This window comes from Esox lucius, chromosome 2 (genome assembly GCF_011004845.1).
Source record: "Esox lucius isolate fEsoLuc1 chromosome 2, fEsoLuc1.pri, whole genome shotgun sequence".
Classification (NCBI taxonomy): Eukaryota; Metazoa; Chordata; class Actinopteri; order Esociformes; family Esocidae; genus Esox; species Esox lucius.
The window spans coordinates 23,086,199-23,111,700 of NC_047570.1; the positions used below are offsets into that span (position 1 = coordinate 23,086,199).

General features: G+C 40.8%; 1 protein-coding gene across 4 annotated transcripts in view; it reads left to right on the plus strand.

The window, feature by feature from the left end:
- The first annotated feature begins 810 nt into the window (after nucleotides 1-810).
- LOC105015386 (leucine-rich repeat-containing protein 49) overlaps nucleotides 811-25,502 on the plus strand; it is a 51,787-nt gene continuing 27,095 nt past the window's right edge. For 2 of the 4 annotated variants that reach the window (XM_013137675.3, XM_020056447.2), the window contains exons 1-11: nucleotides 811-1,044; nucleotides 2,431-2,499; nucleotides 3,855-3,930; nucleotides 4,014-4,241; nucleotides 4,396-4,504; nucleotides 4,803-5,006; nucleotides 5,746-5,812; nucleotides 8,701-8,832; nucleotides 10,937-11,080; nucleotides 22,526-22,587; nucleotides 23,925-24,072. In XM_013137675.3, the coding sequence (XP_012993129.2) occupies nucleotides 868-1,044; nucleotides 2,431-2,499; nucleotides 3,855-3,930; nucleotides 4,014-4,241; nucleotides 4,396-4,504; nucleotides 4,803-5,006; nucleotides 5,746-5,812; nucleotides 8,701-8,832; nucleotides 10,937-11,080; nucleotides 22,526-22,587; nucleotides 23,925-24,072 (1,416 nt within the window). In that variant the 5' untranslated portion in view covers nucleotides 811-867. The remainder of the gene's footprint in view (nucleotides 1,045-2,430; nucleotides 2,500-3,854; nucleotides 3,931-4,013; nucleotides 4,242-4,395; nucleotides 4,505-4,802; nucleotides 5,007-5,745; nucleotides 5,813-8,700; nucleotides 8,833-10,936; nucleotides 11,081-22,525; nucleotides 22,588-23,924; nucleotides 24,073-25,502) is intronic. The other 2 variants (XM_020056453.2, XM_010878507.3) reach the window with 2 other exon arrangements.

Here is a 25,502-nt window from a genome sequence, read left to right on the forward strand (position 1 = left end):
TCGAACCCATTGGGTTGAACCCAGTTTAGTTTTGTATTACCAGACTATTGATATCTTCACCCACTGCAACAACATTAATCTGGAGTCAATACAACTCCAGCCCCATTTCTCTAGAGTGAAATGTTAATATTGGCTTCCTCTGGGTAGATTCATATTTCTTATCTCTAGTAGCCTAGCTGTTGCAGCATCTGACCGGTAACAGAATGGTTATAAGATCAAATCTCCAAGCCCACAAAGTAAATGTTATATCTTTATTATATGTGGTTCTGTCCTTATGCAAGACAATAAACCAACATTATTTAATTGTTGCAAATGTGTTCTCAGTCATTCCTGGTGACAATTATTTTTTTTGAAGTGATTATATCTGCAATATTTTTTTCAGAAACGATCAGATTCAGAGATTTCGTTTATTTTTTGTTTTTGTATTGGAACAGGGTTTTCCTGTAGCAGAGATACTTTTTAGCGAGATAGGACTATTTAAATTGCGCCACGTTATCAATTCAACACGCAATGCATTATGGGTCAGTAGTGAACAATTAGAGCACTTCAAGAGTGAATTTGTGTCAGACGATTCTTTGTAATATATTGTTCTTTCTTCTTTGTAATACATTTTTAAATTTTGACATTACGTGCTTTGAAGAACAATTTCAGTTTTCTACTAATTCTGTCTTTCTACAGGTGATTGGTAACGATTAGCTTAGCAACCGCATGACGCGGCATAACAACGTTGGTTATACGTTACTAAGAGTTTTATATCTCCGGCGTTGTATAATAGTTTGCTACAAGTTGTCGTTGCCATGGAGATAGTAGACTGCCAAAAAGCAAGAGGACTCAGTTCTAGGATGAGACATTTTTATATTTTAGCATATGTTTATGAAAATAGGGCAGAATAGGAAAACATTGACATTCAACCACCAACATAAACCTGTTAGTTATCCACTGTTTAGGAAGTTGGCAGGCAGGAACGATTACGCTATAACATTTGCAGAAATGCGTTCTCAAAAACAACAGACAAACAATACGGAAAGGTTTCTAACTCCCACGGTAAGGATGTGTCAACAATAAATCTTACTTGTTTAGGCACAAGTTAGGTTTTATGAAACGATGTCACATAATAACTAAGATAGCTAGCAGTCTTTAATCTGTAACGTATTCTAATTTTGGGAAAAGCGTTGTGTTGCTATGGATGACAAAAATCGTCCGAACTTGTCCCAGTCTCATCTTGCTCTACAGCCACCCTACTCGTGGGGAGTGGAAATTACAATTTGACCTTAAGTTTTGATCTTCTGTGGGCTATGGTTCTGCATCAATCTGTGGTGGTAATTGCAAATTGATCTAAAGCAACGTTCTGTCACAAACACCAAGTTGAGCTCTCCCCACTCAATCAACTCATTAACTTCTGCCTTCAGGGCAGATCTGCCTTCCAACCTTATTTGATGTAGTAAAACTCCAACGTACATGTTTTTCAGTGCTAATCATTGCTCTACACCAATAACATGATGTTATTCAGTAATGAAACAAATTAATGTGCGTTAGAGTTCGGTTTAAATTGATTTCATTTTGATAATGATATACTGCAATGTTTACTTAATGGTGAACCAAGCTAATTTCTGAAGAAAACTTAGGGTTTCTAAATATTGGCATGATGGTGGATCCTATCCAGGTTAAAAAGATTTCTTGGGGAAACTTCCTGAAATGAGTCCCACAGGAACACTTGTAACCCAGCATATTAGCAAGTAATTGTAGTAATTTGTAAACTTATATAAACTAACCCAAAGCTACGAGGATTAAACTTTTACCCATTTTGTCCATTTCATTTACCCTATTCACACGGAAAGTATGAGGAAAAGCCACAAAAAGAAAAGTAATCAAGTTAATGTTCATGTACTCTAATAATATTGAACTTGGAAATAGAAAAGCACATTATTGTGTTACGGCCAGGTGTATTTTGAATGTTTTCTTAAAATAAACATCTGTTTTGTAGGGGTGTAGCAATAGTCCAGCACACATAACATTTCAGGACAAGGTGTAAATAGGTTCTGTATTTCAGACCAAATCTGAATTAATCATACACATTTATATTTGGTCCAAACCAAATCTAAACCATTTATATATGCATGCTCTTAGCCAACAATAGGTTTGTGGATGCTGAAAGAAATGTAATTCAGGACAAGGTGTAAATCGGGTTTAGTTTTGGACCAAGTCTGAAACAAAGATAGGCTTCTTTGTTTGGGCCAAACCATGGTTTGTCTGGACTGGAACAAATTTGAACCAAGCATGAACATCTATCATTGTCTCAGATTTGATCTGGTCCAAATTGGATCATAAATATCCATTCATGGATGTTGAAACCAAGACATTCAATAGATGCCTTCTCAGTCTGTGATTAGTGGGTTGCCAGTCTTAAATTGTCCCATTTTCCCCCCACAGGTCAACAGCTATAAACTTCACCTTACAGCTGTGAAATCTCTAATACCAGAGAAACCTTTTCATAGACTGGTGGGTTTGCCTTTTCTATATATACACAGTGAAGACTGAGTTGGTGAGAGATGTCTTTACACTCAGTGGCCAGTACATACGGTAAAGCTTTCTTGAAAATGGATTGTCTCTATAGACAGATGGCCATGGCATAATGTCTATGACAAGCAACAAACAAAATAATTTTCATGAAAGGAGCATTGAGGAATTCAGTTACTGTTAGATGAAATGTTGGAAAAGCCTAAATAAGAGGTCTAAGCAACTTTGAGGGGGGTGTGTTATGGTCTGTGCCAGGCCTCCGGTTCCAGTATCTCAGAAACCACAGCCCAAACAAAAAAATCCTGCCAGGAGCAGTCCTGTGTACAACAGTGGTAAACAGAACCACATCTTGGAACCCGCAACGTATCTAATTCCTAAGCACCTCTGCCCAAGTCTGTGGAGATCTGGTGGAACACAGTGAAGCCTGGCCTTCATTTGCCACAAAGAATGTTGTGAGAAATTCCCACCGCATAGGTGTTGGTTTATTCGCCTTAGTCTACCAACCAATCATTTTCCACTTTCCCCCATATATCTTGTACACCTAGTACCAATCGCTGCATTTTAATGTTAGTGTGGGTCAACTGAACAATCTTAATAGATACTGCAATGACTTTGGGCATCACAAGGCAGTTCTTGCATAATTTAAATGTAATAAAAAATATTGTTTTGGGCTGCTAGCTGGTTAACTTCTGTTTAGTATTTTGACGTGGCTCGCTCAGACTAGACTGGATGTAACTGAAGTGTTACCTGAAACATTACTTACATTTGAGGCCACACTTTGCAATATTTTTATTCACTAAAATCAAAAGAAGACAAATCCCACTGAATGATACAATCACTCTTTAAAGGCCAACATAAAAACAATAAAATGTTTTTCCATATGCACTTGTGGACAAGGTTCATTGACTAAAAACTACAAGTAGTGGCTCCAACGGGCACACGGCCACCAACACTGTACAACTGAGGAGTGGAAAAACACTGCCTGGTTTGACCAATCCCTGTACATTTTACTTGAGTGGCCTGCTCATTCCCTTGACCAAAAACCAATGAAGCATATTTGTGGGTAGAAATGGAGCAGGGTGTTCAATGTGGAATCTTTCTGACACCTGGTAAACTACATGCATTGAAAAATTAAGACTGTTATGGAGGCAAAAGGATCTGACCTGGTACTAGATGTGTGTACATAATGAACTGGTCACTGAGTGTATATTCATGTTTTACAGAGTCCCCAAACAGCCTATACTTGTTTAAGAAAAAGCAGGAACATAAAAATGGATAGCTTGAATTACCATTTGATTATCAAATGTATGTATTATAAGTCATGTTTTATTTCATAGCCAGACGGCCGATGGTCTAAAGACTTTACAAAATACTTAAATATGGACGCCATGAAGATCAATTCACAGAGACAAGGTACTGCTAACTGACATAGTAATTTACAGTCTCTGTCCTATCCCCATTGTCTAATCTGTTGCAACATAAATATTTCTATCCAGACAGCAGGCTTCATGCATGCACCGCAGGTGGCAGGCCTCTCTACATCCCTGTGCCGGCGTTTGTCAGTGAGTTTAAGGGCCCTGAGCGTACCCTCCAACCTCCTGCTGCTGTTCATAGCAGGCTGATGGGGGACCTGGGTCCACAGTCACACAGAGTGAAGCCTAGGAGAGCAACCCACAGTGCGGGGGCCATCTACTCCCACGGTACCTCCCGCTTCACATCAACTGGTGAGTGACCACACTCAGGATCCTTCCTCTCTCTGCAACAATGCCAGCCTCCCAAAAAAAATGTATGGATCAAAGGCATTCTAATACAATTAAACATTTAAAAACATATTATTATTAAAAATGTTTTCTGAACATGAATGTGTCTTTGTAATAGGACTGGGTGAAACCTTATCCTTAAGTGAGAATTCAACCCCTGGTTTTCCAATTGCCTTTTGTTCCCATGATGAATGTGGCTTGAGTACTGAGCGGCTGGATCTGGACAGGTAGGTTAAAACACTCTTGACCCATGGTTTGTTTAGTAGTATGTGTTGAGCTTCTCAGTAAACTGTCAGTGTTATCCCAAACTTGCCTTTTCTTTGATTCACCAGTAGGGCACAGCAAAGTTCTTTGCAAAGATTGTCCTACCCGCTGTCAGCGCATCTCAACAATAAACCAATATCTGTAGCTTGATCCTCTTTGGTTAATGAGATCTCCTGACCCCTGCGTTCCAGTGTTGGAAGAAACCCCCCCCCCCCTCCACAAGTGGTGTTGATGACAAGGCTTTTGTGTTTTGTGTGTCAGGCGTGGTCTGGAGGAATGTCCCATGCTTGAGGGCATGGAGAGGCTACGACTGCTTAATTTTCAGCACAATCTCATCATGCACATCCAAAATCTATCTCACCTGCGGCGCCTGATCTTCCTAGACCTGTATGACAACCGCATCTCCGAGATGTCTGGCATCTCAGCTCTGGCCTCTCTCAGAGTGCTTATGTTAGGAAAAAACAGGTTTGTGTTTGGGCTCTCTCTTGCATTAAAAAGATCCCACTTATTTCAGTGCTTTTACATTGATTGCTTGGTAAACACATTGTTCTGTCTTTTGTGTTTCAATTTGTCTTTATATTTATAAAGATGTTACCTTAAGTATGAACATCCTGCATTCCATATTAAACATATAATTTATGACTACCATAGCACAACCAGCATATGTAGAAACCTTCACTAAAAAGTACTTTCCTGCATGGGACCATGTCAATGAAATATACATCTGCCTTGTTTCTGAATGTTATATTGGGCTTCACCTTACTTTGAAACAAGATGTCAAGAGGGAGAAAGGCACAAATCATGGAAAATGACACCAGGAACCTGTTTCTGAGGTCTGGTTTTGTTGCAGAGGTTTTGAAACAAGACATTTGTCTTTTTAGAACCTGCTTTCAAAAGTCCTTAATGCAAAGCACACCAAAGATCTAGGATTCTGATGGTATTTCCATGGCACTGTAACCTTACAGTTTTGTCTGTATGGCCATGCCTGGGTGACAGGACAGTGGAGAACAGTCAACATCACATCAATGGAAAATGAATGACTGCTGCTCTTTGACAATAACATTTCCTGTGCCTGGTAAACATTAGCAGATGGGATTTCAGTTATTTGTCATAGTAACATCATGTGATAGGAGAGAAATGTGTATCTTGTATAGAAGACCAGCGAGAGTGGTGCTAACATTACTGTTTGATTAATGTTTTCCAGAATCCAGAGGATATGCTGTTTAGATAACCTGACTAAATTAGATGTTCTGGACTTGCATGGCAATAAGGTACAGTACTGTATTTCAAACTTAGAATAGCATGACGTCACTAACATTCCTTTTTGTTTTCCAAATACACACCCAAACAATCTCAAACATTTTTCTTTAAGCTTTTAGTGTATGTAAAGCAGTTTGAATTACTATGACCTGAGAATTCTTCTGTTCAGGTTACTACCTTGTAATCTAGGCTGCTACAGTTAAGATCAAGCAGGCTTGGCTGCAGGACAGCAAGTACATTAGTCCTTGATGTGAGGCTTTTGGATCCCTTCTGTATTCAGTTGTGTGAAGGCAATGAGGTATATTTTACCTTTAGTTCAAGCTCAGTGCTCTTTCAGCCATTGTGTCATGTAGAGAACCTTTCATTACATATTTTCCCACCAAACTAAAACATTCTTAAGACCTTACTCCCACGTCCCAGTCTTGTTTAGCCTACTGTTGTTCTTTAACTATTAGAAATGTTTTATTGGCAAGGACATTCATATTTATTATGCAATCAAGGAAACCAGACTAAACTGTTGATTGACTCCCTCTGTAGGTACACAGTAATGCTGGTGTTAAATCAGGACTTTGCCAGCACCTATAAAAAGAGGATGGGACTGAAAAGCCACCCATCTGTTATGGTTGTTATTTGCAATGAGCACCCTGTATATTGCCTCTGTTGTTCTGTTAAGAGTCACCTCAGAGTTCCTGTGCAATTCCTCTCTCTGAGTCTGGCTGCTCTTTTTCATGTACTTTCATCCAATTACAACATTGTTAATATAGCCCAAAGCAGTTGTTTTACAGTCACTTCAGATATGAAACAAAGGCACCGTAGTTTGGACCTTACTAGGGTGTTTTTTCTAGTTGTGCATCAACTCTTGTTGTTACTTGCTCTTTGGGGTTTCAGGCTGGGTATCTGTAAAAGCACTTTGTGACAACTGCTGATGTAAAAAGGGTTTTGTAAAATACATTTGAATTTATTCATACCAAGCTAGATCGACAACTTTATCATATGCATTATTAGGTTTGATGCCGAAAACAAATGTATCAGCTTGTTTGTCCTCTTTCTTTTGGGTACTTTTCATATGTAGGTTGGCATATACTTTAAAGCATGGTCAAATTACCAGTGTTCTGATTTTGTATGAATGGGATATCAGAAGCACATCTTGCAAAGGCGATGTGGTGAGCGCTTTACAATTTGTGTAATTGTGTAAATGATACATAAACATACGAGGGTTCAAATTTATAAGGTTGAGAGTGTTTTAATTCTAACTGGACAATTTGTCAGGATCCAAACAATTAGGGATATAAGTAAAGTTTTTCAGGTATACAATTACACAAATATGAATACCAAAGACACACCGAAATGTATTTTTAAAAAGTGTTGAGTGTTTCCAAAGCACAACTTTTTAACCCCCTAATGTTATAATTTCATAATTTCAGTGGCTATAAGCAACAAGTCCACTGATAGTGGGCAACCTTGTCTTACACCTCTTGACAGCTCAAAGCTTTTAGAGTAGTAACCATTATTTATTATTTTACCTTACTTTAATCCATGTTGTGAAAGACAATAGTCTTAACTATAGTATAATTCAAAGGGGGGGTGTTTTGCCTTTTTTAGGTGCCTCAGTTGTGCCTGAATTAAAACCTCTTGTCTTTAGGTTCCCACTTTGAAAGAGCTGTTTTTTAGAGAGCTGCATACAATATTCTAGTCAATCATACTATATGTTACCATGGATGTTGGGAGTTTCACTGAGTGAAATAAAGGTATCTCTTACCTATTTCAGCAAACAGATAGTACCCACACTATATGGTTGTAAGACAATGTTTGTGCCATGTTTACATATTGCAGTTTATTTTATATTTGATTGTGTTCTCATCAGGCATTATATGTTCTTCCTGAATAAGCGTTTACATCTCTTCACAAATAAACTGATCTTCAGTTACTGTTGACAATACATTTCTGTAATACGTACTTAGTAACTCTGCACCCCAGCCTGTAACTTCTGTTCCTCTTTTTATACATGTAGAGGATAGCTGTGTGACCAGGCCTGCAGAGCAAATATCCCAAAAAAATAATACGCTAGTCTTTCTGGAATGTTTGAAGAGTGAGAAGTCATTAAATAATTTATTTTGAGCAGTGAGCAGGAATGAAGGGCTTGGTTAATAAAGGTTCTCTCTTATTGCCAAAGATCTTAGCAGAGTTCAATGCAGCCTACAGTACCAGGCAGACTCCCAAAGTTTTAAGTCTAACTCTTAAACATGAATATACAAAATAACACTATTTAGTACTTTTTTCCATTCATGTCATGGTCAGACTGTGCATAATCATCTTATAATTGTTTGGTAGTAAATTTATATTTTCTGAATATTGTTCTTAAGCAGAGAACCAAGGTTGGCCTAAATATTTTGAATGCCTAATCTACCCCAATGCAATGCACCTCCCATTGTAACACAACCCAGTTCAATATTTTCAGATTAGGTGTATTTCTGTGAGACATCTTTTGGCATGTGCTCAATAGAAATATCAGAACCTGAATAGTTTTAAATTAGATCTAATCTGCACTGAGGAGAGGTGAGTCTACCTGCCTGACTATGACAGATTTCCTAGTGTTTAGAGCACCAGTAACCTGTAAATAAGCTGTAAATAACTATGTCCTCAGCATACTTGAATCACAGGCTGGAAAGATGAAAAATGATCCTTTCTGTCTCCGAGGAAGGCAGTTACCTCTAATTGCTCCATATATCATTGTTGTAAATGAGAATTTGTACTCGGGTTAAATGGCACAATAGGGGTAACATTTTATATAATAACAATGATTATTTCACCCGTAGTTTAGTGGAAGAGATGTAATGTAGAGTCAGTGGACCTTCTATATGTGTATGTGTGTGGTTGTGTTGTTTTTTTTGAATTGTAGTGGATGATTCACCTGCAGCCAGAGATTCTATCATCCATGCATTGCCTGTGTTGGAGAGGAGAGAGACTGGAGTGCTGTCTTTGGACCCATGATGGAGCTGTAAAACCAAAAGACCACCAGTGGGAGGCCCCGGTCAGGAATGTTCCAAGAGGAACATTCTTTTACTCTGTTGTATTTAATCAGCAGTCACAAAATAGTAGTTTGAAATTCAACAACTCAGCTGTTTGTGATCTCTGTACAATAACAACAGGTAGTTAGTGGACCGGGCTTCTGGCACCTGAGCTTATTGTCAGTTTGTCAATACTGTCACCTGTATTGCTCACTACTGGTAGCTGGAAAACCTTTTGTACACATGCAATACATAGCACTGTTACACGCTGCTTTCCAAGACATAGCATTATTACACACACAGACTTCCAAGACATAGCATTGTTACACACACAAACTTCCAAGACATAGTATTGTTACACCACAGACTTCCAAGACATAGCATTGTTACACACACAGACTTCCATAGCATTGTTACACACACAGACTTCCAAGACATAGCATTGTTACACACACAGACTTCCAAGACATTGAGTTGTTACACACACAAGACATCCAGGACATAACACTGTTACACACAGACATGCAAGACATAACACTGTTACACTCAGACATGCAAGACATAACACTGTTACACTCAGACATGCAAGACATAACACTGTTACACACAGACATTCAAGACATAACACTGTTACACAGACATTCAAGACACAACACTTACACACAGACATTCAAGACATAACACTTTTATACACAGACATTCAAGACATAACACTGTTACACACAGACATTCAAGACATAACACTGTTACACACAGACATGCAAGACATAACATTGTTACACACAGACATGCAAGACATAACACTGTTACACACAGACATGCAAGACATAACACTGTTACACACAGACATTCAAGACATAACACTGTTACACACAGACATGCAAGACATAACACTGTTACACACAGACATGCAAGACATAAAACTGTTACACTAGTGTTAGAGTGTTTTGGCTATGACAGCAGTATGGTCAGTCTAGGAAGAAGAGTCAGAGTATGAGTATCACACATAAACATCTTTAAATGTGGAGAGAAGGGTGTTGTCCTGCTCCCTCCAGCCAAATGGAAGGTCCTTTCAGCCAGCTCCAGAGCTCCACACAACCTATTTTCTTTTAAGGAACTGACTAGTGTAGTTGCCAAATATGAAAAGGTAATTTCACTGAGCAAATTACAAAAATCCTGTCAGGAAAACAATTGTCCATCCTACAGTGATAGAAAATGTAGCAATTATAGTGGACAAGGCAACAACATTCCACCTCTGTTGTTAATATTTCCATCTTGCTCATATTCTTGTTGAGAAATCTTGGCAAGCTCACTTGTTTGAGGCCACAAAACTTGTTTAACCTCTTAAACATGTAACTCTGTAATTAAATAATACTTTGATACTGTGAAGAAAACAATTAAGATTTTTTTTTTTCATGTGTGTTGTTCATTATGATTTCTACACACTATTTCTACACAACACCTGGTTTTAGTTGTTTGCTGAAGATTTTTCCCACAAAAATATAATATAGCAAAATACATAGTGAAAACCCTGACAGTCAGAAAGCTACCAGGGAATCCCCTGGATCCTGAACTAGTTACATTTTGACCAAAGGCAATAAACTCCCATATAACATGGGCACATTCCTTATAATACTACTGAACCTTTTTAGAATCTGGATACCTTTCAAATACCTTCTCTGTTGGATTACATTTGACTGAGGCCCAATTAAAATATTGACTGTTTTGACACTGAAATTATGACAACAGGTGATGAATGAAAGTTAATATTGAGTGGTAAAAATGCAGACAATTCATCACTAACTTATTTGAAGGTGTTATTTCTTTTGGTATTGGTTTTAGAACAGCATATATACTGGTCTAGTTTAAGTTTATGGAGTATTGAAGCAAATGTCTGCTGCATTCTATTGACCTAAAAGTGGAATTATGCACAAATAGCAGAACTGCGATGTGTCACTCTTTAATTTAGACAACACACAGCAGATTCTCCAACAGAAACTCACCCTTATGGCCCCTATTACATCCACAATATTTACATCAGCACATGTACAAGATATGTTCCATCACTTGACAATTCATCTGTTTATCATACTGACATATCTCTGCGTGTTTTCCTCCTGTCTTCAGATCTCACAGATAGAGAACCTTTCCCACCTGTCAGAGCTGCGTGTTTTGAACCTGGCAGGGAACTGCATCTCCTGTGTGAACAACCTGCAGGGCCTGCACTCATTGACTGAGCTCAACCTGCAATGCAACTGCATCTCCACTGTGGTGAGGGGAGAGAAGCAGCTTTCTGATTATACATTATATTTGTTTTTATTTGAATCCCTATTAGCATATGGTCAAATGCGGCAGCTACTCTTCCTGAGGTCCATAATAATGATAAATAACATTAACAGACAAGTATACTACAAGGAAAGTGCTACATGAATTGAATACAGCCTTTACTTTACGGTAACAATGGATAGTGTGAGGAGACCCAAAATCCTAATCTCACAGTACTGTTCATTCAATCATCAAACTGTTCATCTGCTACCTTAATGTGTTTGACTTCACCACTAGGCTAAGCTTCACGCAGAAGCTATCCCTATGCCTTCTTTCACATTTCTAAATTCGGGTGATTAACAAGAATCTCAGCCTAAATCGAGTTTTTCATTGCATTAATGGGGTTAGAATGTAGATGTATAGGTGATGGATGTTTACAGTTAGTATTTTACCACCTTAAAAGGTAATCTAGGATTAATAAAAATAATGATTATTCTACCAATGTTAATAGAGCATATCTGCGATGAAATGGAATGGGCTGTATGCAGCATGGGGGAATATTATATGGTGATTGTCCTATTGTGTAAAGGAAAACATGCCAGGCATTTCAGATGGCCTGGTGATCAGATGGTGCTACAGGAGTGACTAAGCACAGCACAAACAAAAGACAAAAAAACAACATGCATACAACACGTTTGCCCAATCCTGTACTACATTATATTTTTGCCAGTCTGATGATGTTCCTAGCTACAGCTTCTGTCATCTTGTTGTTTTCCCCAGGTTCTGGCACAAGCATAGGCATGGCTACTTCATTTTGATGTTTTCCTTAGTATTACATTTATGTGTTTCATGTATTACCAAGTAAAAACATTTAAATAGCAGACTTCCTTTCATTCATCTACTGTATTTACTGTATATCAGTGGAAAATGACTGGAACTGAAGTAGGATACTTATAAAACTGCAGATATTTCTATAGTAGGCTATTAATCTGATCAACAGAAAAGCACAAACAGGCTTCAACATGTCCTTCATTTGTATGCAAATCTTAAAACCCTTTCTTCCTCCAGTATGTTGAGAAATATGTGTACATAACTGATATTACTGCAGCTTCTATTTACTTACTTAGTAAAGGTTTGGTTAAATTATTTCCCTCTTTAATAATCGGATATGGTTTATTAGATTCACAGGAGTGGGGAGAAATAATTTCAGCTTTCAGTTTTCGCTTGGCTCTTTCATTACCATGATTTGCAGCCAAGTCCTTATTGCATGTTCAAACTAACCATGGATACTTTCAGGTGTCTTAAAAGGTTTTCCATTTTATTCTAGTGAGGCATATGGAATGCACTTTTGGAAATATCTTAAAGGGAAAGATAAGTACATTGAAGTGCTCTTTCCCACTTTAAACCTCCACTTAAACACTGGGCTCAATTATATAGCAATACATAATTTTTTGACCCTATTTAAATCTGGATTCTATGGTCAATACTGTACAGTTTGTTTACCATAGAATTTTTTAAAATATTATCATGTTGGTGTTGGTGATGAGTGAGGCTATGTCTTTATATTGTACGCACTCTCTAAAAGACAAACAACTAAGTAGCTCAGCTAATGTCTCCAGGTGCAGTTACTAAGGATGATACACAGATAAACATACATGCACCTGTGCGTGCAAGCATAGAGCGTAGTGATGAGAGGCTGTGTTGGCACATTGATGGTGGTAACAGAGCTCCTCTGTTTGAGAGAAAATAAAACATGCAAGCTGACAGTTGTCAGTGGCCCTGAGGTGGAGCTAAGGTGGACCTGAGGTGGAGCTGAGGTGGACCTGAGGTGGAGCTGAGGATGACCTGAGGTGCAGCTGAGGTGGAGCTGAAGTGGACCTGAGGTGGAGCTAAGGTGGCGCTGACGTAGAGCTGAGGTGGAGCTAAGGTGGCGCTGACGTAGAGCTGAGGTGGAGCTAAGGTTTACCTGAGGTGGAAATGAGGTGGATCTGAGGTGGAGATACAGCAGCCAAGTTCAAGGCACATGAGTTTCAAGCATTATTGGTTGCATAGTCATTATGGCTGATGTTTTCAGAGCTGTAGTAGAATGCTTGTGTTTCAGCTCCTAAACGATACTGTCAATTAGTTAGAAATACAATCAGGTCGACCAATGTTCAGCACCAGTGTTTACCCTGAATACTGGAGAACAGCATGCCGGATGTATAAATCTGAAGCATAATTTCCCCTACCCATAGGGAGAGGAGGCCTAGTGGGTGGACAGTGAAAGCCTGTCGGGTGACATCAGCATGGGCCTAGCATCTAGGGCCTGTTCTCAATGGCTATATTTCTCCTATATATTTCTCCTAAGTCTCTAGACGCTGGGCCCGTGTTGATTGACAATGAAATAGTGTCAGTCATGCAGTGGCCTTTTGTGATATTAGCCCATTGATGACATCACTCTGAGTGTTAAGAATAGTCTCAACCACAGTCAGTGCTGGACTGACTGTGAAGCAGAAGTGAATAGTATGTCTGGGAAGCAGGTTTGTGTGTTAGTTTGCTGTATTTGCACACACTGTGTGAAAATGATGTTATAAGGACTCAGTGCAGCGTTCTCTTCAAAGCTGACAGTGTGACACTGAGTGGGAGTGGACATAATCACCTAGTCTCTTTATTTCAGAAACACATCGTTCCTGTCACTATGGCAATGCAGCAAGCAGATGCTGCTGTTCACAAATATTCAGTCAAATTACAGACCTTTTCTCTTTTGCAAATGGTACAGCCTCCCTGTCTTTCTCATTGTCCTTTGAGCAGGGATTGATTTAATTATTTCATAGGTTTTCCATGAAGACATCCATAATCCTAATTATGGCATCATCCCTGAAATAATGTTAGTGTTACAGAACAGCACAGAAGTGTGGAGTAATAGTTCCTGAATGGCATACCCTTCTCTCCACCTGGCGCCGTTGTTTCTAGCAGGGTTAGAGGAGCCCAACATTGAAGGCCACCTAACTAAGTCATTAAGTGCTTGAACATACACTAGCTTCCTTCTGTTTATGCCTAAATAGCCTATGCATTTATTCTGGTAACCCATTGCACACTGTCACTGCAATGTACATAGCTGAGCAGGATGGTACAACAACAGGAGGCCATACAGGGTCACGTGTGTTCATTTAGATCCACCTCACGAAAGCATGGAAGGTGCAGTTTTAGAAGCCTTCTACTGCATTTCATTTGATGTTGAGCCTTAGCTCTCAAGGGATGTGAACATTGCATGAATAATTTAATTAACATTTGATTCAATTAGACCCCAATGAAAGCTTTTTTCATCCTATTTGGTAAACAGAATGAGAGTTTATAGCATTTATGTCTATTCTCTATTATTGTGACTTTGATGTCAATTTGGACATTAATACAGTGTGTGATGTCTCTCTGGACATTAATGTAGTGTATTTGATGTCTGTTTGAATGTTAATGCACTTTGTTAGATGTCAATTTGGATGTTAATGTAGTGTATTTGACATCTGTTTGGATGTTAATGCAGTGTGTTTGATGTCTCTTTGGACGTTAATGCAGTGTGTTTGATGTCTCTCTGGACATTCGGGTGTTTGAGCCTCGCCATGTTCGAGCCTTGCCGCAGACAAAACAAAGCATGAATTTGTTCAGGATAGACAAAAAGTTTGCTGGCTACAACCTTTAGTAGCTACGTGATAGTAAGCCTAAAGTAAAACTGTCTACGCTTATATTGCGACTATTTCTGGTGGATTTTGGAAGTATGCATTTGTGCATGCTTTTGGGGTAGTAGCCTATAGATCACAACCCCTTGCGCAGAAAAACAGGAGAGGTTTCCATGATTCTCTCATCTTTTCACTTGACAAATATTCAGTTATCTTCACCTATATTTATAGTTATTGTATCAGTGTCATTCACGAATGAAAGAACAACAAATGTTGTTGTGTCTATTCCAAGTAGTAAGTAAATACTATTAGGCCTATTATTGGCTAATAAAAGCCATACAGTTCATAGATGCTATTTGTTGTGGAAGTAAACTTAATAAGAAACGTTAGTCAGTTTAATATTCAAACGTGGCGTGATGTTAATGCGTGACAAAATGATCTAATGTTTAGACGCAATTTTCTGATTAGGTAGTATGTCCCAATCAGTCGCAATACTGGCATACTAGCATACAAAACAGTAGTTACTTCTCCATCATCCACGAAGTATGTACTTACACTCACCTAAAGAATTATTAGGAACACCTGTTCAATTTCTCATTAATGCAATTATCTAATCAACCAATCACATGGCAGTTGCTTCAATGCATTTAGGGGTGTGGTCCTGGTCAAGACAATCTCCTGAACTCCAAACTGAATGGGAAAGAAAGGTGATTTAAGCAATTTTGAGCGTGGCATGGTTGTTGGTGCCAGACGGGCCGGTCTGAGTATTTCACAATCTGCTCAGTTACTGGGATTTTCACGCACAACCATTTCTAGGGTTTACAAAGAATGGTGTGAAAAGGGAAAAACATCCAGTATGCGGCAGTCCTGTGGGCGAAAATGCCTTGTTGATGCTAGAGGTCAGAGGAGAATGGGCCGACTGATTCAAGCTGATAGAAGAGCAACTTTGACTGAAATAACCACTCGTTACAACCGAAGTATGCAGCAAAGCATTTGTGAAGCCACAACACGCACAGCCTTGAGGCAGATGGGCTACAACAGCAGAAGATCCCACCGGGTACCACTCATCTCCACTACAAATAGTAAAAAGAGGCTACAATTTGCACGAGCTCACCAAAATTGGACAGTTGAAGACTGGAAGAATGTTGCCTGGTCTGATGAGTCTCGATTTCTGTTGAGACATTCAGATGGTAGAGTCAGAATTTGGCGTAAACAGAATGAGAACATGGATCCATCATGCCTTGTTACCCATGTGCAGGCTGGTGGTGGTGGTGTAATGGTGTGGGGGATGTTTTCTTGGCACACTTTAGGCCCCTTAGTGCCAATTGGGCATGGTTTAAATGGCACGGCCTACCTGAGCATTGTTTCTGACCATGTCCATCCCTTTATGACCACCATGTACCCATCCTCTGATGGCTACTTCCAGCAGGATAATGCACCATGTCACAAAGCTCGAATCATTTCAAATTGGTTTCTTGAACATGACAATGAGTTCACTGTACTGAAATGGCCCCCACAGTCACCAGATCTCAACCCAATAGAGCATCTTTGGGATGTGGTGGAACGGGATCTTCGTGGCCTTAATGTGCATCCCACAAATCTCCATCAACTGCAAGATGCTATCCTATCAATATGGGCCAACATTTCTAAAGAATGCTTTCAGCACCTTGTTGAATCAATGACACGTAGAATTAAGGCAGTTCTGAAGGCGAAAGGGGTCAAACACAGTATTAGTATGGTGTTCATAATAATCCTTTAGGTGAGTGTACATCGAGATTCCTAAAAAGGTCTCGATTTCTTCTGGTGTTGTGCTTAAGCTAAAGCCTGAATCCTGTACCATACGTTGGTTGGTGAAGAAGGGCAGGTCCTGAATTAGTTCATTGTCAATGTACTGCTGGAAATACTGCTGTGGGCTCCAATTACTACGGGTTACAGGGGGACAATCTTCTGCAATTCTGTGCTCTTCTAACAGGCATGAACCTAAGAGAAAGAAAAGGCAAAATTAACATGTACAATTTTTAACCCTCCTGTTATATTTGTTTCTCAGTAACAGCAATGGTGTTTGTTGGAGAGAGACAGACAGACATAGAAACAGACAGACAGACATAGAGACAGACATACAGACATAGAGACAGACAGACATACAGATCAATTTGACCCGCAACATAACAGGAGCGTTAAAGGGATGGTTCACTTACAACACATTTAGGCTATAACATTAAGTCTATACATCATCATCAAATCAATTTTCCCGAAACATCTTTGTAGGTTATCTTAGCTTTTCTGCTCTGATTATCCCTACATGGTAGTTTTGGCCCATAGAGGACGACGGCACACTTCAGCTGGCCCTGGGTCGACTTCCGCTAGTTCTGTGTCTTGGTCATCTTCATCTGATTCCTTATCTGCGTTCTCACCCTCTCCTGTCTTGCTCACTGGACTCTCATCTTCAGAGAACTCTATGTCTGAATCTCCCTCATTGATTCTGGAAAGTATTCTCTCTGCCTCTGACAAAGAGCTGTCTACTTAAAAAAGAGAAATAATCATGAGTACAAAGTCCCGATGTACACTACAGTGTACATTAATTAATCAGTGATTTTTACTATGAAACTAAGTAAGTTCAGCTCTGAAAACTTACTGAAATTACTCCTTAGATGTTTACTTACTAAAAGCAATCAAAATATAACATTCAAAATCATGTTAAATTAAAATGTAATGCTTACCTTTCTTTCTTCCATAAAATGTGCCTGTGGTGATGCCAGCCATTTTGAAAAGACAGGAGAAGGGAAGTTGGCAAGGCCACACCCCCACACATGGGGTATCAATTTAAAGCTACAGTTGTCTACTCTAAGGAACATCAGGACTTGGTAAAGTGGTATGTACACTATTAGAGTTATGCGCAAAACCTGAATGCGCACTACAGTGTACAAAAATGAATTACCGGGTCTCAAGAGGATAGAGTGGAAAAAAGCTTGAAAAACCTAAAAAGCAACAACCTTTGTGTTGTCGCGGAATTATGGAAGAAACGCAATAGTGCGAGAGTTCTTGACTCAAGAATTTACGAACCAATGTGATTCTGAGCAGGCTATGACATACCCAGTTAACAATATTTCTAATCAGACTTGTCGATGTGGTAGTGAAGAAGAAAAATTTTTAGTTTCAAAGTATATTTTCTTCATCTTCTGCTCCAAATCGGCATTGGCAACCTTTGCGGGTTTCCCTGAGATCAGCTTCTCTGTTTTTATATGAAGCCATCTATCCTGGAGCTCAAAACTCTTATTTTACACTAATACAGAATCATAGCAAATATAAACAGTTATGATAATCTGCATTTATTTGTAAATTAGAACAGTATAATTGGAATATAATCTAGTACTGTTTAGGATCGGGACTAGAACTTCTCTTTCTTACTGTTTGTCTTTAGTTAAGGCTGATTAGTTGAACAGCTTGTTAGTTCAAAATAGATGGATGCTGGCTGGTTGGTTGGATGGTGTAATGATCCTCAGGAGGCAGGTATGGAGTCAAGCACAGAGTGCAATGGTATAGATAGGCAAATCCAAGAGAATAGTTAGGGCGGAAACAGGCAAGAGTCAAAACCGGAGTAATCCAACAAGATATAAGGTACAAGAGGAGTAAACAATGGAAGTAGAATGAGATCAGACCAGAGGTCGATAACAGGAAATCCTGGACAGTTCTGAAGTAACTGTTATCTTAGATTGTCTATAGAATGTGCTGCCAGCTTGTATCCCAACAGGGGTTTTGTCTCTCTTCTCTCCTGGAAAGGATAGGGATGGCACACCTGGCAGGAGTTGCCAGTCCGTTTGACTGTCCGGGGAACCTCTGCTGTTTCCCAATGACGACAGTGAGCTGAAGGATTGGCAGCATTGGCATGAGTTTGAAGCAGAGGCTTGGAGAACCTGTGAAAGTTTGGTGTAAACCAGTTGAGACAGTGAGGACAATGACTCTATGGAGCAGGAGGATGTGTTGCTAGGAGGCCGGGAGAAAGGCCAGTCTGGAGACTAATCTGGGGTAATGCTGATCTTCATGACACAGGTTTTGCTTCCACCAGGATTATTTGATGTTTGAGATCTTGTTAATCCTACATTCTTCTCCTTAGACAGTCTGTTCTTTTCTGGGTCTGGAGCCCACTGGAGTTTTTTCCTTCTTTTGGATGACTTTGGACTTGTTGATTGGGAAGATTGTTTGTTTGATTCATCATAATCATGGTCCAGGGTTTTGGTTCTTGAGCGCCGGTCTGGTGGTTTTCCCTTGTCTGAGGAAGATCTAGGCTTACCAGAAGAAAAATATTTCTCACTGATGTGGATGAGCTATAATCTTCCTTTTCATTACAGCTGACTCCACAACAGGACAGTATAAAAAGAAACTGAAAGGCAGCCGCAATCAGATGGGTTTTCTTTTTCTTCTGAGCTTTAACTTCCTCTTTTATATGCTCAGGTTGCCTCTTGGAGACATTTGGGCTCTGAGCTTGACCCATTTGAGATCAAAGTTACTCTGCTCTGACAGTTTAATCTTCGTCTTGAATTTACAGTCAAGGTACACAATACACAAAAATGTAAAGCAATATAAGGACCTCACTGAATGTTATGTGCTTTTATAAGGAGGAAGCCATTATGACGCATTTCAATAGCAACCTGTGACGCGGTAATGGTCACAATCAGCTTCGGTGTCACATCATACATTACAACACGCAGAGCCACGCCCATCGTTTGGGGAAACTACCGAGTCCCACTGCAGCCATTAGAAATTGCGTTCTTTCAGCGCTCTTTCTGAAGTGGTCACATAACAAATACAATGCTAAAAAGTAGACGTGTAACGGGATGTAACTCTAATGTAACTTTTATTTTGGAAGGGTGTACAGTATCAAGCAATTCCGGTCACCTACCTACCACTGGGCCAGACTACACCGCAGATAGGGTAGGCCTATCTGCGGGTCCTTAAATTAATTTATATAAATAAAAGGCCTTGAAAAGTCTTACATTTCCCTATTTCGTCTTTTTAAATGTCTTAAACAATATCTATTAAGTTCTGTTAGCACTGTGAATATGTGATGCAAAACATTTTGTTTTGTGAACGCATTTTACCTCTGGTTGCGCGCAGAGAAGAACCACTATTTCAGTCAGATAGTTAGACGTCAGCAAGACACTGCTTTTCTCCCAACACCCTGTTTTTTTCTCCCAACACAATTCATGAGGTAGATACCTAGCTAGCACCAAGTTAGGTAATTCGCTAGCTACATAGTCATTCGCTGTTAAACTTCCCGCAGGTACCATGGGATTTCTCTCCCGGCATTTCTCTTTTCTGTTTGGTCGTATCACAGACGACAGTCCCGCGGAGTACAGTCAGTAACTTTATTGTTAGCAGTAGGGCATACTGCTCTGACAACTGTGGGTACAGGCACTTAACGATAGACCGCGATAAGCTACAACTGAACGGAGAGAAAATTCTGCCTACGGTATGTAGGCAGAATTGCGGGAGTTTACACGTAATGCGGGAGTTTGCACGTAATAGCTACAGCAGCTGAGTTTGCGTTGGTGTCCATAGTAACAACAATGCTCTGGTGAAGCTAGTTTTGGTTTGTTGTCTAAAAATTACTTTACAGATGTTGTTTGTTGTTGTAAATTAAATAAAAATGAAAGACAACTTGAGAATGAAATAATGTATTTGAGTAAGCAATCGGATTATTTGTATTTCTTATCTGTGTGCAATATTATTTTTGTTATAATTATTAGGTTATAGGCCTATTATTATTATTGTATTAATTATTATAGTTATTAGTTGAACAAAAGGTAGTACAAGACCGAACCAGAGATCACAGAGAACATAGTAAACCACTATGTTCATGATGGGGACACTGATTGGCCACACACTGGAGGGATTTAAACAACATTGGAGGGAGATGCAGTAGCCTACTTCACTAACAATGCATATCAATGCCACAGTCATGCAGAAGCACCTTAAACAGCTGCTTATTTTGGTGCTCATCAACAACTGAATAGGTGCCTTACTTCAGTCGATTTGGTGTCCTTATGTATTTTTTCCGTGGGGTGTTGTGAAATTGGTCTTAAATTGAATTCGAAGTGGCATTAAGAAAGTCTGAAAGAGTCTTAAATGTACCATGCTGAAACATGCTGATACCCTATAGTAGTATTGATAGATTAACCCTTAGTTGCCTTAACATACTGGACACATTATTATGCAACTAATTTGATAGCTTATCATCATTATATTTGATGATTAATGTACTACTTTCAAATCAAGAATGTATAAATTTTTCTATCTATTATCAGTTCTAGCTTTGTCTGGCACACATTTAACATGCACTGGACAGGGATCTTTTTTCTATGCTGCGTAGGACATTTTTGGTGCAGGCAGCAAACCCAATATTTTGCTGTCCACCAAAGATAAGGCTTTGGTGGACAGTCGCTCCACAAATGCAGTGTTGTAGTGGCTGTGGTCATGGTGACAGCTGTAGAAGACAGCCATGCTACTGATGATCAGAGGGTATTGTCCATATATGGGGTGGATGGGGCGTTAATACAAATGTGTAGTTGACCATTGTCAGGAATCTACTGACATTTCAGTATTTGTAATTTAGAACCTGTTTTCAATAGTGACTTACAGGAGAAAAGAGGTCTGAATTCCTTGCTCAAGGGTACAACAACATATTTTTCTCTGTGGCTACTCTAGGATTACAACCAGTCAACTGAGCCTAGTTTCATATTGTTGTGGATGACTGCTAAGTTGAGCCCTGATTGGCTGAGGAGAGGCAGAGACACAGGCAGTGCTGGTGGAGGCTGTACAGTAGCTCTCTGCAAGGCAGAGTGTCTGCAGTAAGGGCTGACGCAGCGCTTTCAGTCCCATCTGGGAGTGTCCAAAGACACACACACACAATACACAGCATCCGGGCGTTGGTCATTCATCTGCATTCCATATGCAAAGATATGTGGAGCTGCCCTACCCTACCATGAGGCTGAATCCCATCCCCACTGTCACTCCCCAGTCTCCTCACCCCCCGCCTCCCCTCCCCCGTCTCCTCACCCCGTTTCCTCTCCTCCATCTCCTCTCCCTGTCTCCTCACCCCCATCTCCACTCCCCCGTCCCCCTCTCCCCCGTCTCCTCTCCCCCGTTTCCACTCCCCCGTCTCCTCTCCGCCCTCTCCTCGCCCCTGGCTCCTTTCCTGGGGCCGGCTGTGACATTGCCTGGGTGTCCGTGTGCTCATCAGTCAGATTGAGGCTGCCTGCTTGTTGCTCCTTTCCCTTCCTCCTCCCCCAGAGTCTTTCCTCTGCTGATCCTGGTACGGTCTGATGATGAAACAGATTCCACCACCACGTCACCACTACAGTGTATTCCTGTTGATTTGCTGATTTGCCCATATTACTGCGGCTGCGGCCCTCTCTCTTTGTTCTTCAGCGGTCGCTGTGTCACCACCACCCCCCCCATCTGAAACCCTTCCTCCGACCTTTCTATAAGCAGACTGCGTGAGCGAGCTCCTGCAGCAGGGGATCTCTGCATTAGCACACACTTCTCCCCTCCCCCTCCCCTCCCTGTGTAGCCACGGTGCTGTGCCTGTGTGCCTGTGTGCCTGCGCGCGCAGGGTGGACGGGGCTGTATGCCGGAGCAGCGAGCTGCAAGGTGACTGAGAGAACGGAGAGGGATGGGATGGTCTGAGCCACGCCGTGTCTGTAACTGTGACTGTGCCGGTTCGCCGCCGCTGCACCAGCCTCTCTAGAGTCCCCTCTCTTCATCCCCCTCCCTCACACTGTCCCTCTCTTCTTCTTAGACAGAGGTGGACCTGCTGCCCTGTCTGCAGCGTCTCTTTCTCAGCTGCAACCGCCTCACCAGGTAAGAGCGTCTCTGCTGCTGTTACTGCTTAACTCCCTCCTCTTCACAGAGCTTCGGGCTGGGCCTGGCCTGCAGAGGAAGACCCTGTCCGCCGTCCCTGTCTGAGCACACACAGACTGCTGATTTTGAATGACTGCCAAGTTACAGGAGAGCTTCCCCATCTCCACTCTGGATTAGTGGTTCCACAGCTGTGTGTTTCCAGAGGAACCGGAGTGACAGTGTTTAACATGTTAATAATGTGATGGAGACTGTAGAAATTGAATGAGTGTTACTTTAGTGTGGACAGATTATTTTTCTGGCAGTGTTGCTAAGAGAATGTGTGTTGGCGTGTCACTGTACAGAAACATCTGTTTTGATGCAGGGAATCTTTTTTCTTTGTGTGTTTTTGCCTTTTGCCTTCGCCTTCTCAAAACAGTAGTTGTCATTGAGTTCTTCCAGGAGGACAGAGAGGCAGGAGGCTGCAGTAGCACTGTGAAAATAGCCTTCTGAAATCCACACAGCATTGCCTTCCTGTAGGACCCTAGTTGACTCCAGTTGTGATGGATTTCTCATGGCAGCTCTTGCTATCCTACGCTCACTTTTAGGCTGTGAATAATGAATTGACTGTCCACTTTGCCTAAACAAAAAGCTATACTGTATATCAATCTATAATTTTTGCAAACTCCTGCCTTATGTGAATAAATTGGACCATTTTGAGTCAAATCATCAGAGAATTGTAGGCTACAATAATACCCACAGAGCATAGTGAAGTTCTGGTAGGATAAGATGTTGCATTTGGATGTTTGCTCTCATAGTCATAGGTGAAGCCCAGTGGAGCGAAACAGCTGTCATCCCAGGCTCATCAAAGCCTTTTGATCATTATCACAAATAAGGCCAATAAGAAATCCTCAAAGTGTACAGTTTTGTAGTGAATCTACTGTAATTTTTAGCACAGACATTTTCTTTCCATCTTTAACTTTGTTCATCCAGCCCTAGCCCATATCTGTTGCATTCAATGCTGGTCAGCCTAATTTGCCGGTTTTACATTAGAATTTTTGTTGAGCTCTGGGCATTGTGCATTCACAAAGTGACTGACAGTAGGAGCTGATACTGGATACATTTGGCCATAACAAAATTATATGGTGGAGGGGGACGTGTTTCCATGTGAGAAATCCTAATCTGAGATGCTTTCTGAATACGTGCTCTGGTTAATTAAACAAAACGTTTTAAAGGTGTTCTAAAATGTGACTAATTGATTGGCTCTTGATGTGGTACTGATGTTATAGGATCAGGCATATTGTGTCATCCGTAGTTATATTAATATACAGTTTGCTGTGTGTTTATCTCCCTGTATATAGTTTTGATGACCTAGCCTGCCTAGGAGATTCGTGCTCCCTTTCTGAGCTCACCCTGGATGGGAACCCTGTAGCCCTGGAGACATGGTACAAGCAGGCCGCCCTGCGCTGTGTGCTTCAACTCAGACAGCTGGACATGAAGCGCGTCACGGTAAGACCCGACCCTGTGTGGGTGTGTATGTGGTTAAAGGTTACCACTCATTAAGAACTTACACTGTGCTAGACATGACCCTATTTTGGACATGATCGCCAGCGAGACTGGTGGCATCACTAACAGCACAGATTCAGAAACATTTACAGTATCTCACAAAAGTGAGTCCACCCCTCACATTTTTGTAAATATTTGTTTATATCTTTTCATGTGACAACACTGAAGAAATGAAACTTTGCTACAATGTAAAGTAGTGAGTTTACAGCTTGTATAACAGTGTAAATTTGCTGTCCCCTCAAAATAACACAACACTCAGCCAATGATCTTTATACCGCTGGCAACAAAAGTGAGTACAACCCTAAGTGAAAATGTCAAAATTTGGCCCAAAGTTTCAATAGTTCAGCAGAGCTTCACAGGTTGCCACTGGAGTCCTCTTCCACTCCTTCATGATGACATCATGAAGCTGGTGGATGTTAGAGCCCTTGCGCTCCTCCACCTTACGTTTGAGGATGCCCCACAGATGCTCAATTGGGTTTAGATCTGGAGACATGCTTGGCCAGTCCATCATCTTTACCCTCAGCTTCTTTAGCAAGGCAGTGGTCGTCTTGGATGTGTGTTTGGGGTCGTTATCATGTTGGAATACTGCTCTGAGACCCAGTCTCCTAAGGGAGGGTATCATGCTCTGCTTCAGTATGTCACAGTACATGTTGGCATTCATGGTTTCCTCAATGTACTGTAGCTTCCCAGTGCCAGCAGCACTCATGCAGCCCCAGACCATGACACTCCCAACACCATGCTTGACTGTAGGCAAGACACACTTGTCTTTGTACTCCTCACCTGGTTGCCGCCACACACGCTTGACACCATCTAGACCACAGGACATGGTTCCAGTAATCCATGTACTTAGTCTGCTTGTCTTCAGCAAACTGTTTGCAGGCTTTCTTGTGCATCATCTTTAGAAGAGGCTTCCTTCTGGGACGACAGCCATGCAGACCAATTTGATGCAGTGTGCGGCGTATGGTCTGAGCACTGACAGGCTGACCCCCCCACCCCTTCAACCTCTGGAATATGCTGCAGCACTCATATGTCTATTTCCCAAAGACAACTTCTTTGGTCGACCATGGCGAGGCCTGTTCTGAGTGGAACCTGTCCTGTTAAACCGCTGTATGGTCTTGGCCACAGTGCTGCAGCTCAGTTTCAGGGACTTGGCAATCTTCTTATAGCCTAGGCCATCTTTATGTAGAGCAACAATTCTTTTTTTCAGACCCTCAGAGGGTTCTTTGCCATGAGGTGCCATGTTGAACTTCCAGTGACCAGTATGAGGGAGTATATTTACAAAAATGTGAGGGGTGTACTCACTTCGTGAGACACTGTATATCTGTTAGAGGAATTTGGTTTGATATTTTGGATGTGTTCTCCAGTGTACAAAA